General features: G+C 44.9%; 1 protein-coding gene across 4 annotated transcripts; it reads left to right on the plus strand.

The window, feature by feature from the left end:
* Positions 1–280: 280 nt before the first annotated feature.
* On the plus strand, positions 281–10,278 carry crema (cAMP responsive element modulator a). Of its 4 annotated transcripts, none has more exons than XM_084707162.1 (8): positions 281–416; positions 1,796–1,913; positions 2,473–2,601; positions 2,706–2,797; positions 3,275–3,417; positions 4,235–4,423; positions 8,090–8,246; positions 8,683–10,278. In XM_084707162.1, the coding sequence occupies exons 2-8, from the start codon at positions 1,803–1,805 to the stop codon at positions 8,825–8,827; spliced, it is 966 nt and encodes a 321-aa protein (XP_084563288.1). In that variant the 5' UTR covers positions 281–416; positions 1,796–1,802; the 3' UTR covers positions 8,828–10,278. The 4 variants fall into 4 exon arrangements, with proteins under 4 accessions (XP_084563288.1, XP_084563290.1, XP_084563289.1 ...); XM_084707163.1 differs by lacking the exon at positions 281–416 and adding an exon at positions 447–832; XM_084707164.1 differs by lacking the exon at positions 2,473–2,601.
* Positions 10,279–10,839: the final 561 nt, after the last annotated feature.

The raw sequence follows: 10,839 nt of genomic DNA on the forward strand, positions 1-10,839 counted from the left end.
AACTATTTTTGATCGTCTTTATTTTTATTAGGCTACTTAAAACTTGTTTTGGTAAATATTGTGAACAGGGTTAGACTTATTACTTCGTGCCGTCCTCCTTTAGGAACACTAATTATCTAAACTAATAAATAGTGTGATCAGGTTTATTCATAAGGCTTTTGTTTTATTACATGAAGGATTTAACACTTGTTCAAACAACTCATAATCCAAATGTGCTGGTCACTGTAGTTCTCTGACTAATCCGAAACGCCCCGCCCCTCTGTAGTTTTTTCCCCGGTGTCGAGTTGAAGACGCCGACTGCTTGGTCGACATTTTAGTACTGCATCATCGCGACTGACGTGGGAACTACGTGGGCAAAGACACGGGCTATCCACCCCTATTGTAATTAGTGACGATTCTGTCTACGTAAAACTCTGGTAAGTTATTGCATAGCTGTCGTATTCGACAGAAGTCAGAAAGCCGAGGGGTAGAGAGAGAGTGAGAGAGTACCAAGTTTACATTTATGCGCTATAAAACTTTCACTCGGAGAAATCAATCAAGTAGCCATACTGTAGCTAATCCTGATATAATGGCCTCGCAGCCTCAGCTGCTGTGTAGGTTCATTTCCTTTCGACAACCACACCTGAAATGTGGACGGCAGCTTTTTTGACATTTGTAAATAAGAACCGTGCTCCCAGAACATACCCATGTTACTTATATCGAAGTAAACTAGGTTATTTCTGAAATGTGTTGTTTGTTTGGCAGCCGTATACTAGTCCACTTGATGATAATTAAACTTGTAAAGAAAGCCGTGCCACAAAACTGAAAGCTCATTATGTTCCTACACGCGACAGTAAGTCTTGCGCTAGCACCATAAACCGTTGTTGTGCCGCCAAAATATTGTTTCTATATCTTGAAGCATTTGCTATTTAGTTAGGCTACTTATTTACACTTATACATATATCGGACTTGTGTTTACGTGGGGCTAAACTGTTTATGAAGTGTTAACAAAGGCAACTCTTGTCAGGAAATATATCAAACATTCACAGTTGCGCTACGTTTTGCAATTTGAAATTGAGGAAATGGATTGGGTCACACTCCCATGTTGTGATGAAATGGATACTGTACATCGTTATGACCAGTATCACAGACCTTATTTGTGTTACCGGACAATAATTTTCATAATCAACTGCCGTCAAATGTATTTGCTAGATGCGTACGTGATGTGACAGCCTGGGAATAAGTAAACAAGGGAGTTATTGAGAAAGGGACAACAATTTTGGTATAAACTTTACTAATATGAGTGTATTTACATCCATAAACTTAAAATTCATATTTTTTTCTGTTTATGCTCCATAAACGTAACATAATTTTTTGGGGGGACCAAAAATAATCAGACTTATAATTACATTCTTCACATTCAAAATTTGCCTGAAGTCAGTCACCCATTATCAGCTTATCTCCTGGTAACATGCTAGCTGTCACTCTTTCCATATGATAAAACACTTCATTTCAATGTGTCTCGATAGTAGATTTGACTCTTGTCAACTCTGGTACAATAACATCAAGTTAAGTAAGTCTACGTCATTGAGCGTTGTGAGGCAACAGTCACAGTTAGGTCTGTTTGTTAGGTCTAACGGTTTGGTTTTGAGCTGTTAGTGTTCAAACCATCACCCTAATTGCTATCCCCCGACCCTGTGTTGCTAATTAATAGAAGGGACGTTTCAATGGTCTCTTGACATTTTAAGGGATTTGCCCTTCCCCCACTTCCTGTCCCTAAATGGGCTGTTGACATCACTTCCTTCCTGTCCTCCAGCTTTCCAATGACCATGGAGATGGTGTCTTCCCGGCAGGATGGCAGCGTGAGTGATGACATGTCTGACGACGAGGGGAGTCAGAGCGACACCAGCTCAACCACCCCCGCTCACTCTCAGGTACACACACACACACACACCTCCAGGTACGAGCTCACACACACACACACACCTGAGGTATGAACACACACACACACCTGAGGTACGAGCTCACACACCTGAGGTATGAACACACACACACACACCTGAGGTATGAACACACACACACACCTGAGGTATGAACACACACACACACCTGAGGTATGAACACACATACACACCTGAGGTATGAACACACACACCTGAGGTATGAACACACACACACACACACCTGAGGTATGAACACACACACCTGAGGTATGAACATACATACACACCTGAGGTATGAACACACACACACACACCTGAGGTATGAACACACACACACACCTGAGGTATGAACAAACACACACACACCTGAGGTATGAACACACACACACCTGAGGTATGAACACACACACCTGAGATACGAGCTCAAACACACACACACCTGAGGTACGAGCGCACACACACAGAACGAGACTATCCGTCATCCGTTCCGCTTATCGTTACCGTCACCACGACGACCGTAGAGAGTTGACTTGTTGCTGTGTTTGTCCAGGTGACGGTCAGCTCCGGGGCCCTGGGGGACTCCACTGGGGTCACCCTGGTGCAGCTGGCCGACGGGCAGACCATCCAGCTCCAGGGCGTGATCCAGGCCCCCCAGGCCTCCGTCATCCAGCCACCCCAGGTCCAGGAAGTCTGAAGCGGTTCTGAAGTGGTTTCCCCCAAATGTCGTATTTTACTTGAAACAGTTGACTTGACAGTTTTTTTTTTGTCGTTGCTTCTGTGCAGACATCCACAGGGGGGGGTCTTGAAGATGGGGAGCCTGATACCATAGACACGCAGAAGAGGAGAGAGATCCTGTCAAGACGTCCATCTTACCGGTACGGTTTGGTGGAGTTTAAAGGATTTTTAGACGAGCAGGTGTTAACCCCTTCAAAGATCAAGCCTTCCTCCATCCTAAGGGTTATGAAATACTTGATTGGGAATCATATTGGTCTATATATGGAATTGGTTATTAATTTTAATTTCTGCCCCCCCTATCAGGAGATATCTGATAGTATCAATAGTTAGTGTCAGTGTGTGGTTACTGTCTAGTAGAGAAGTGTTGACGTTAACAGTGCATATATGGCTGCTCCTGTCACCATCCTCAGGGGGTCAGACCCTGCTCTGTTTCTATCATCTTCTTTGGCTCTCTTCTCTTTCTCTACATAAGACCTAATTAAAAAGGAACTGAGAGTGAAATCTTACAAAGAACCTTTTTTTTTTTTTTGTATGTATTTTTGTATCTCCACATTCTATTTCAAACAAGAATCTTAAACATATATATATTTTTATATCCTTGTCTTCCTCAATTTTAGAAAAATCCTCAACGAGCTGTCTTCAGACTCACCGGCGGTGGCCCGGATAGAGGAGGAGAAGGTTGAGGAGGAGGCTGCAGCTGCCAGCCTGGCCTCGGCCCCGGTCCCGACCTCCATTTACCAGACCAGCTCAGGACAATACAGTGAGTCTGCCACTCAAGCCTGGACAAGTCTCCACATCCTGTTTCACAACACGTGGTCACCTGGTTCCTCGAGTTCCACCTGTTTCACAACACGTGGTCACCTGGTTCCTCGAGTTCCACCTGTTTCACAACACGTGGTCACCTGGTTCCTCGAGTTCCACCTGTTTCACAACACGTGGTCACCTGGTTCCTCGAGTTCCACCTGTTTCACAACACGTGGTCACCTGGTTCCTCGAGTTCCACCTGTTTCACAAAACGTGGTCACCTGGTACCTCGAGTTCCACCTGTTTCATAACATGTGGTCACCTGGTTCCTCGAATTCCACCTGTTTATTTTGCCTTTTGGATCAGGGCCCAATCTGTGTCTGTGTGTGTGTGTGTGGAACCAGACAGAGATGGCAAAAGTACACACAGTCATGTAGAAGCACAGATACTCAAAAGCCTTTTTCGAAAAAATGCTTTGTTGCAACATTTCAAAATGTTTTAGAAAATATTTGGAAAACCTTTAGAAACTTTTATTGGCTCTCCGGACAAGTACGCATACCATGTAGGCTGACGCCTTACATCAGCACCCAGAAGCCTGGGTTAGAATCCAGCCCGGGGCCTTTGCTGCATGTCTTCTCCTTTCTCTCTCCTCCCGCCTTTCCTGTCCCTCTTCACTTAGAAATTGTCCAGAAAAGATTGAAAAACAGCCCCCCAAAAAAAACGTATTAAAAAAAGAAAGAAATATAAACACACAGGACCAAAAGATCCTCTCTACATGCCACACAAATCATATCCCCAGATCTAACCTTTTCCTCCTGGGGACCCCTCCACAGTTGCCATCACCCAGGGGGGAGCCATCCAGCTGGCCAGCCCAGGCAACGTAGGCCTCCAGGGGGGCCAGACCCTGACCATGTCCAGCTCAGCCACCCCCCAGGCCGGTGCCACCATCCTGCAGTACGCCACCCAGCCAGGAGAATCTCCCCAGCAGTTCTACATGCAGGGGGGTCAGGTGGTCATCCAAGGTAGGCCGCGCTGGCTTCTTAAAAGGGACAGGCTTCCTAAAAGTGTTTGTGGTATGTGTGTGTGGGGGGGATTTTACGAAAATGTTAAGGAGGTCTTTTATGGGGGTTTGATTGAATATACGGGAGATTTGTTTCTTTGGAAATCATAATAAACGTCTTCACGGCGCAGGTCCAACGGTAGAGGGCTTGACGGTCTGTAACGGCACCCTTCAGCTGCTTGTAGATGTGCCTTCTGCTAAATGTGTTTGACAGTCCTTACGCAGTCTGTCAGGAGTTGAATACTTTAGGTTTAATTGAGGTAATGTGATTGGTTACCGGTCTGGCAGGAAGAACCTCCAGGCGTGGGCTAAATCAGTGTTCGTCCCTCGAAAGCATCAGACTCAAGATTGACTTTGGATCTCTGTTTCGTCCTCAGTTTTGTGGAATATACAATGCATTTGCACACACACACAAACTTTATATACATATCATTTATTATATGTACATATTATTTATTTTTTAATCCCTTTTCCATATGAAAAACAAGGAATCTGTTATCAATGGCAGGTGAAGTAAATGAAAAGCGTTACCGCTGAAAAACAGTTTTTAATACATTTCAACACCTATTGAAAGTGTAAGTATCCATAATTAGCCTATTTCATAACAGCCTGTTTCCCAAGGATTAAAAGGCTTAATGACATAAACAAATTCATAAAACCACACACACACACACACACACACACAGCTTAAATCAGACTGTGTATGTGTGTCTTTCACCGGGCACAATATCCTCTTGTTTGTCGTGCGTCTCTCGAGTTGCGTCACAAGGTCTATTAATACACCTACGCCCCACCCCCTCCTCTCCCTCCCTCCCCCCTCCTCTCCCTCCCCATCCTCTCCCCACTCCACCCCCTCCTCTCCTACCCCCCCTCCTCTTCCTCCCCCCTCCTCTCCCTGTGGCTCCAGAACAGCACAGTGTACAGAGGGAGGGGGAGGGGAGAGCAAGGGGGAGGGAGCAGAAGGGGAGGGGCTAAAAGCATGTCCTCCTGACTTCAGCAGCCAGCCAGTGATGTCATTGTGATGTCAATGTGCTTAATTGTAATCTTGTGCAAAGTTGATGGGTGACCACTCCACACACAGAGAGTTAGAGGGTACAGTGTGATACAGAACAGCAGGGTGATCGTGAGAATATTCTAGCTCTGGACAACTGGAACTTAGTAATGGCTGTAACTGGGGATGAGACTGAATCAGGTAGGTTTGTGTGTCTGTCTCAGGGCCTCTCATTGGTCGAGTTTAGAGATGATAATGCTGTAACGAGGAAAGGAAAGTTGTGTGTCGTGGGCTGACTGGCTTCTCTGCTGTTGTCAGTCTGTGTACAGTAGCAGTAGATGTATTGGGTGAGATTTCCTGCAGTGTTTCTGGAACACACCTGCCTTGTTGTAGCACTTCTCATTGAAGATTGGAGAATTCTTAGATTACGTAGTCCTTGCGGGGTTTTACAACAATTTTATCTCTGCTTTTCAAAGACTTTAGATTTGTACATTGTTTAAATATTTAAACTGTACATGTATGTGGGCACTGGAGTCGGTAAGGTTGCAACAGATTTCTCGCTTTCCCTCCATCTCTTTCACTTTCCTTTTCCCTGTCTGTCTTTCTGTCCTTTGCTCTTTGTCTTCCCCTCTTTCTCTTCCTCCCTTTCTCTCCTTCTCCCTGTCTCTCTCCTTCTCCCTGTCTCTCTCCTTCTCCCTGTCTCTCTCCTTCTCCCTGTCTCTCTCCTTCTCCCTGTCTCTCTCCTTCTCCCTGTCTCTCTCCTTCTCCCTGTCTCTCTCCTTCTCCCTGTCTCTCTCCTTCTCCCTGTCTCTCTCCTTCTCCCTGTCTCTCTCCTTCTCCCTGTCTCTCTCCTTCTCCCTGTCTCTCTCCTTCTCCCTGTCTCTCTCCTTCTCCCTGTCTCTCTCCTTCTCCCTGTCTCTCTATCCTTTCCCTGACCCTCTCTTTTTTCCTTCTTGGCTTTAGCTCTCCTCTCCCTGTTCCATCCCTCTTTTTCTCACCCTCTGTTTCTCCCACTCTCCATCTGCTCGCTCTCTCTCTCTCTCTGTCTCTCTGTCTCTCTGTCTCTCTGTCTCTCTGTCTCTCTGTCTCTCTCTCTCTGTCTCTCTCTCTGTCTGTGTCTATCTCTCTCTCTCTCTCTCTCTCTCTCTCATACCTCGGGGTCGTTCATGAGCGGGGGAGGGGTGTTGTGTGCTGGCAACATTTGACGTCACCATGGTTTCCTGGAACATGAACCGGGCGGGGAAATGAGAATGCAAACCCGAGCGGGTGAGACGTACGATTGACGTCAGCGTCGGGGCGGGTCACACTGTGATCACTCACACACACACACGCATGCACACTCACATACAGACAGACAGAGCGCTCAGTGATAGAGAACGAGAACACCAGCTTAGTCATACACACAGAGAGGGAGGGAGAGGGAGAGAGGCGGAGCTGCAGTGTGCAGTCAGTCAGATATGCAAGCCGCTGCTTGCTCGGGTCTGCGCTCATACGGAATACCTTCTTGGAAAGGACATTTTTATTTTCCAAGATTTGTTTTTGGGGGGGGGGGGGATCTGTGTCACATAATATTTGACCCTCAACATTTGTTGCTTTTTGGGAGGAGAGATGTTTAGGGAGGGGGATGTTTAAAGGTCTCTGATGCGAGAGAAGACCTAACTCCTCCCTCTGTCCTGGATGCTGTTTATAGTAGTTTTCTGCCTGGTAACTAGATCAGGCAAATAGTATCAACCAAATAGTATTACCTCAAAGACGCTGGGTCCCCCTGGCTCTCCTACCCTTCCAGGCAAAGGCCCTTTTTAATGAAAACCTAATAAGATTGAGCGAGCGTGGGCTTACGTAACCTGTTGCTTTGGTGTGTGTTGTCGTCATTTCCTCCTCTTCAATAAACCAATCAGTGAAATTAATTGTAATTTCGTTAACGTTGTTCAGAGAGATTGTCTGTCCGACCCGGTTATGTCAAAGCCCATTGGCTAAGCTGTTGTTTTTGGGCAGGGTCAGAGGTAAAGGTTTATTGTCCTCTTGGGTTGACCTCTGAGTGCACTGTGTACCAGACTGACTGAGCAAACAGCAAAATGGTACACTTCCTCATCTGGTAACTGCTATCACCATTGTGTAACACCCTTTGATTCTCTGTCAACTTGTTTTCAAGGCAGTCAAATCTAGGCCGTTTCTTGTTTGTCAACTTGTATAGTTTCTGTAGATGTTCACTGGATATTCTTAGTTGGATCATTAGAAAGTGAAAATGTGGCCTTATTTGAACCCTCCGTGTGCTCTTTAACCCTTTAATCTGTCTGCTCTATAATCCTCCATATCTATCTGATCTATTACCCTCTGTCTGTCTGATCTATACCCTATCTGTCTGATCTATATCCCTCTGTATCTATCTGATCTATAAACTTCTATATCTGTCTGATCTATAACCCTCAATATCTGTCTGATCTAGAACTCTCTGTCTGATCTATAACCTTGTCTGATCTATATCTGTCTGATCTATAACCCTCTGACTGATCTACAACCTTGTCTGATCTATAACCCTCTATATATGTCTGATCTATAACCCTCTGTCTGATCTATAACCTTGTCTGATCTATAACCCTCTATATCTGTCTGATCTATAACCCTGTCTGCCTCCAGCTGCCACCGGAGACATGCCTGCGTACCAGCTGCGTTCCCCCACCTCGGGGCTGCCTCAGGGGTTGGTGATGGCCTCCTCGCCTGGCTCCCTCCACAGCCCCCCGGTGCACACGGAGGAGGTCACACGCAAGAGGGAGGTCCGCCTCATGAAGAACAGGTAGAAATATACCTTTTTATAGTTTTTAATTTGATCTATTTTGTAGGCCTTGCTAAATGTCTGTCGGACAGTGATGTGTTTTTACTTCTGTTGTGTTTTTGGCAAAGGAACCTCAAATTAGTGTTTTTTCCTGTTTTTTTTTTGTTTTTTTCTCAAAATCCTAACCACTGTGGATAGGTGAGATTGTTAAATTACTATTTATAGGATCTGACCAGCGTTTTTCTCAGCTTCCAGAACATCCACCAAAACTTAAGCTCTGAGGCCTAACGCTGTCTTGCGACTCAGTGGACTGTCAATCCACGTCCGCCACACAGGACTGTGTCCTGTGAAGACTTGACTTGTGATTTTTATAGATTTTGCAAAGACATCGTCCGTGTGCCTTTTTATCACACTCTTCTACATTCTGACACTCGGTGTTCTTCTGTCCCTTCTCCAGGGAGGCTGCTAGAGAGTGCCGCCGGAAAAAGAAAGAGTACGTCAAGTGTCTGGAGAACCGTGTGGCGGTCCTGGAGAACCAGAACAAGACCCTTATAGAGGAACTCAAAGCACTAAAAGACATCTACTGCCATAAAACAGAATAACCAGCGTGTGAGCTATCTGACCATAGGCTCTTACTCTGAGGAAACAAAGCACAAATGAGAGCAGTTTACAGACTTCTGGATGGGGATAAAAAAAAAAAAAAGTTATTGATAAAAGCAAAAACTAAACTAAACAACAACAAAAAATTGAAACATACTCTGGGACAAGTACTACTTTCAGCTGTCTGTGTTTGTTGTGTCCCTGCTAGCTCAGGTCCTGGTCATGCAGATGCTACAGTACGTCGACTATTGGGTTGTGGCTCGCTGTAGGCTTGAGCTCGCCGGGCTAACAAGCCCGCAGTCGGCCCTGCTCCTCGCTCGCTGGGGTTAGGGCGACGTCACCCGCGCTCGCTTCCACTGTCAGCTTCGCTGGGGGAAGTTGGCAAACCATGAGAGTTGAGGAAGTGGAGGAAGAGGAAGTCAAGATGTTTCCTGTTAGGGTTCCACTCGTCACAGGGGTGGACATGCCGAGGACCGAGCCTTTCTGTTATCAACGTTTTTTTTTTTTTTTTTTAAGTGGAAGGAAGTGCACAGAAACTCACCAGCAAGCCAAAGTAGAGTCACACAAGAGTTGTCTGCGCCCATGTCTTCAGTGTGTGATACATTCCTTGAAACCTGCAAGTCCTGCTTTAACACATTGCTTCTTTCTGGTGGAGTAGGTTGTCTAAAGGTGAATTCACTTTTTCAATTGTTCAGTTGAACACTGTCGTCAACTCATTCGTTTTTTATACTGATAGGTCAGAAAAAGTGGTCTGTAACCAACAGTTGTTTTTAACCAGTGAACAAAGCCAATGTTTAGAGAAAAATGTTGCCCACGAAAGAAGTCAACCACAAAATATTCAAGACCAGGAGTTTAATGTGAAAATGATCATCTATTATAACCTTTACATGTCTGGTCATGAGGCATGTGCTCTGGAAGGCCGTTTGATAGGGACTGAATCCTGTAACATGTATGCATCTTGTAACAGGACTGTAAAGTGGCTGTAAGTGCAGGAAATATTGACGTTTGGTTCTTTTGTCGGTCTTTTGTTTTCAGGAGTCATCTGAACAGCTGGTTAGGGTTGGAGAACTAGTTGTAAAATATTTTATTTAAAGGTTATTGCCAATGTTTTTTGACTATTATAATTATGCACTTGCAAAACTCTTTCAGCCCATGCAAGTATATCATGTTGAGGCATGTTAATTATTTTGAATTTTCATATAAGGCTTTAATGTCTGTACAGAATTGCTAGTGCGTGTTCGGCCACACGCCTTTGAATACAGGGGATGCATTTGAGTATAATTCTTAACTTTTGACAAGTCATTTCTTCAGGTCTTGACTTCTAGGTTTTCAGAAGACGACCACTCTGATGAGGTTATCTCTTAAAAACAGCTCTTCTTTCCGTGTGTATTCCCTGCTGTGGTCAACACATTTTACAAACTATTTTGTTTATCAAATAAAATGTATAAAATGAGATGGGAATTGTTATTTTGTTTGTCTTTTATTTGTATTATTTTTTTTACCAAACCACTATGCCTGGCATCACAAAGATGTCATAAGCAGGAGATTGTTCTTTTGATAATGACCCACTCTAAGTTTTTCAAACTCCCCCCCCTTTTTTCAACCCCCCCCCCCTGCATTGCATTGCCTCCCATTTCCAGATCTTGTTGTGTGACTTGACCATAACGGTAAGGGATATTTGGGCAACTAACATCAAGGTTGGTTATGTTTTTGTGTTGCCGGGGGTGATAGGGCCAGCTCCCCCTCAACGATGCATGACATTTCCCTGTTATCCAGTCATTAGAATCCTCCTTGGCTTCCACAGATTGTGGAGCAGAGCTGCATATAGGATGTAGGTTTGTCTCCCTGGAGTCTCTAAGCTAAGGAATTATAATGTAGAACATCTAGAGGACCGAAACGTTACCTTGACAAAGGTGTAGGCTGTGATAGTGTCTGTGTGAATATGTCTGAGTGCTATGTGAGGAAAAATACTTTTGTGTGACAAAGTGAAAGGCACACATACACTCAAATGTGT

Source organism: Hypomesus nipponensis, chromosome 10, assembly GCF_054491055.1.
Source record: "Hypomesus nipponensis isolate SF chromosome 10, ASM5449105v1, whole genome shotgun sequence".
NCBI lineage: Eukaryota > Metazoa > Chordata > Actinopteri > Osmeriformes > Osmeridae > Hypomesus > Hypomesus nipponensis.